This window comes from Centruroides sculpturatus, unplaced genomic scaffold (assembly GCF_000671375.1).
Source record: "Centruroides sculpturatus isolate CEXI.00-Female unplaced genomic scaffold, Cexi_2.0 scaffold94, whole genome shotgun sequence".
NCBI lineage: Eukaryota > Metazoa > Arthropoda > Arachnida > Scorpiones > Buthidae > Centruroides > Centruroides sculpturatus.
This window is the reverse complement of record NW_019384400.1, coordinates 374,628-377,523: the sequence shown is the minus strand read 5'-3', so window position 1 is coordinate 377,523 and position 2,896 is coordinate 374,628. Positions and strand designations below refer to the sequence as shown.

At 29.7% G+C, this 2,896-nt stretch overlaps 1 protein-coding gene across 1 annotated transcript in view; it reads right to left on the bottom strand.

The window, feature by feature from the left end:
• The window catches only part of LOC111618622 (transmembrane protein 39A-like), a 43,246-nt gene that overhangs the window by 31,920 nt on the left and 8,430 nt on the right, over window positions 1-2,896 (bottom strand). Inside the window, exon 2 of the mRNA XM_023360176.1 lies at window positions 505-712. Coding sequence (XP_023215944.1) covers window positions 505-712 — 208 coding nt within the window. The remainder of the gene's footprint in view (window positions 1-504; window positions 713-2,896) is intronic.

Below are 2,896 nucleotides of genomic sequence, written 5' to 3'. Positions count from 1 at the left end.
AATTTTTATTCACTGCTTTTTGCTTTCTTTCCTTCACTTCCACCAGCACTTTCACTGGATAGAGGTCGCTTGGTAAAATATCTATCCAAAGAGGTTTGGCTTTGCATACTTTTTAAAATGTTTCTAAAATTACTTAGGCAAATGTCATTACTCCGAGCAGCAATACAGCCAGTGTGAACCTTTTCGGGATGTTTCTTTTCAATAAAACCAGTCACTTTCTGATAATACCTCGAGATTTCCTTTATCGTACAAGATCCTTCAACGACGAAGCAAACATGCGGACTGAGACTAATGAGCAGAAGTGAATAAAAATGGCGCTGCGAACTAATGTAAGTCATATGGTGAGTTTTTGTTCATATCGTGGAGTAAAAATATGTTCGAATTTCATGTCGTATCCTGAAAATTTCGTATGCTGGGCATTTGTATCCTGAGGTACCATGTATATATATATATATATATATATATATAGTAGTATGTCATGTTAAACATAGAGATTTTACTCACCAATGCATATTCTGTATGAGAATGAGGAAGCCACCATACTGTTCTATATAAATTCAAATATTGACTACCAAGTGCTATTGAACCAAATAAAAGTGAAACTATTTCAAATAATAATTCACTGTCTGTAGGAATATCAGGAAGAGGAACATGTTTTGGATGAGATAACTGAGATGAAACTTGATTTTCACTTTCATTAGTGTTAGAAGACCTTAATAAAACAAAAAAATAATATATGTTAAACTTTTCATTAACTTTAATTTCTATTCTTAATTTAGTAGTGAGGTAGCCTTTAAATCAAATTTCAAACTTAATTAATTAAAATTATTCTTAATGCATCCAAAAATAATACAGGTATACCTCACCTTACGTTGGTAATTGGTTCCAGGAGAACTNAAAATTATTACCATTTTTTCTATATAGTATTTTAAATTATTACAAATAAAACAACATAATAATCCCAGAAAAAATAATACTGTACAAAGTAAGTTTTTGGATGAATATTTTGACAAAAAATTAACTTAAAATTCAATCTCCCAATTTTAAACTGGTTATAACGTAATATATAGTGTATAATTATATTTCAATTTAATGAAATTTCACCTTACAAACAAAATTCTTCATCCACACAGCTTCATTACACTAAAACTTCCAAGTTTTTGTATTGAATTATTAAAACTGAATACAGTAATTACAATTCAGAAAAAGTTTATTTTGTAAAATACCAATAGATTTTTTTTTCTTTAAAAATCAATAAAATAAAAAGAAACTTACCTTTTTAAAAAGACTCAATTGAAGACGCCTCCCAATTAAAATTATACAGAATAAAACTTCATGAGGGTTTATCAAATAAAAATTCTAAAAAACAATAATAATGTATAAATAAATTTTATAAAGAATCAACATAAAATTTTTTATGTAATAAAAATAAACAAGAATATTTAATTAAAACTTAGTCACTGGGATACCATCCAACCTAATTACTTTAAAAATATGAATATAATGCATGAAGTAACTAGCAGAACTAACTGAATACTAGTTCTATTTCTAGTTTTGTCTATCTGGCTATATTTACTATACTACTAATTGATAATCACAAATGTCAATTATCAGTTATATTTTAATATGGTTTTTCATCCAAACGTGGATACATCTGGTCTTTACTTTTTGTTTGTTTAATTAAGTTACGGCAATGCAACACTTGGGCAATCTGCCTAGGGGGAATAACCTTTTTAAGGATAACTGGCTCCTATTCAGGCATTACAGACGTGGAGAAAACCCAGAAAATTCCATGTGGGCAGCCCACTGGTCAGGCACAAATCCATAACCAAACTCCCAGTGTTCAGGGAACAAAACTGCTTGGCCACTGGTGGCAGGGCCCGCTCTAGGGGTGGGCAACCCGGACATTTGTCCGGGGCGCCAAAGTTTAGGGGCACCATTTTGGCTGTAAGCGTGAGAAAAGAATTGGTGTGTTAAATACTCAATTAATAGAAAATTTTACTTATCAATTTTTTCGTTCACTAAAAATTTACAGTGCATATCGTATTTATATTGTTTATGTCTAAAAGCTAAAAATATTTACACTATTATTGAAAAATTAATGCAGAATTTGTAAAGGACGATGCTTGAACTTGCATATACTTCTCTGAACAGAATAGCATTAGAATTCTATGCTATTCTGTAGAGCAGAATAGCAGAGCAGAGCACTGCTTCAGCTTCTGTTTGAACATACATAGACTCGCTTATACTTACCTCTAATTATAAAAGAGCGGTTTCATTACACAATAGCATTATTCTTGCTATTACATTGATACTGATAACAAGTGGAAGTTCATAAAATTTACTTAAGTGCGATTTCTTAATTTTTAAAGGTAAGTACATCTATAATTAAGTTGTTGTTTAGTTTGATGAATCGTCTTAATGGTTTGGCCATGTTGGCAATTGAGCATGAAATTGCTGATCAAGTAAATTTAAAAGATGCAATAAAAAGTTTACAGAACTGAAATTAAGAAAAAAAGTTTTTTGTGATTTTAGTGGAGTTGATGTTACCTTGTTTTATTTTCAAAATAATGACATTTTGATTGTTTGTGCAATAATACATTTTTAATAGCATTTAAAAATGTAAAAAATTATATGGTTAACAATTTGTGGCTAGGTACAGACAATAAATAAAAACAAGAACTTATACTGGAATGAATAATATAAATAAAATAAAATAAACCTTTAACTATCCAGCAATAAATAATGTTTAATAAAAACGTTTTCAACCGTTTTTAAACGGCCATCTTCAGTTGAACCAATATTAAAAAAGAACACTAAAAAAAGAACGCATGAAATACAAATTAAACAGAAACCGAAATGCGCATGCGTACTTCATCGGACTTGCGTCAGATAA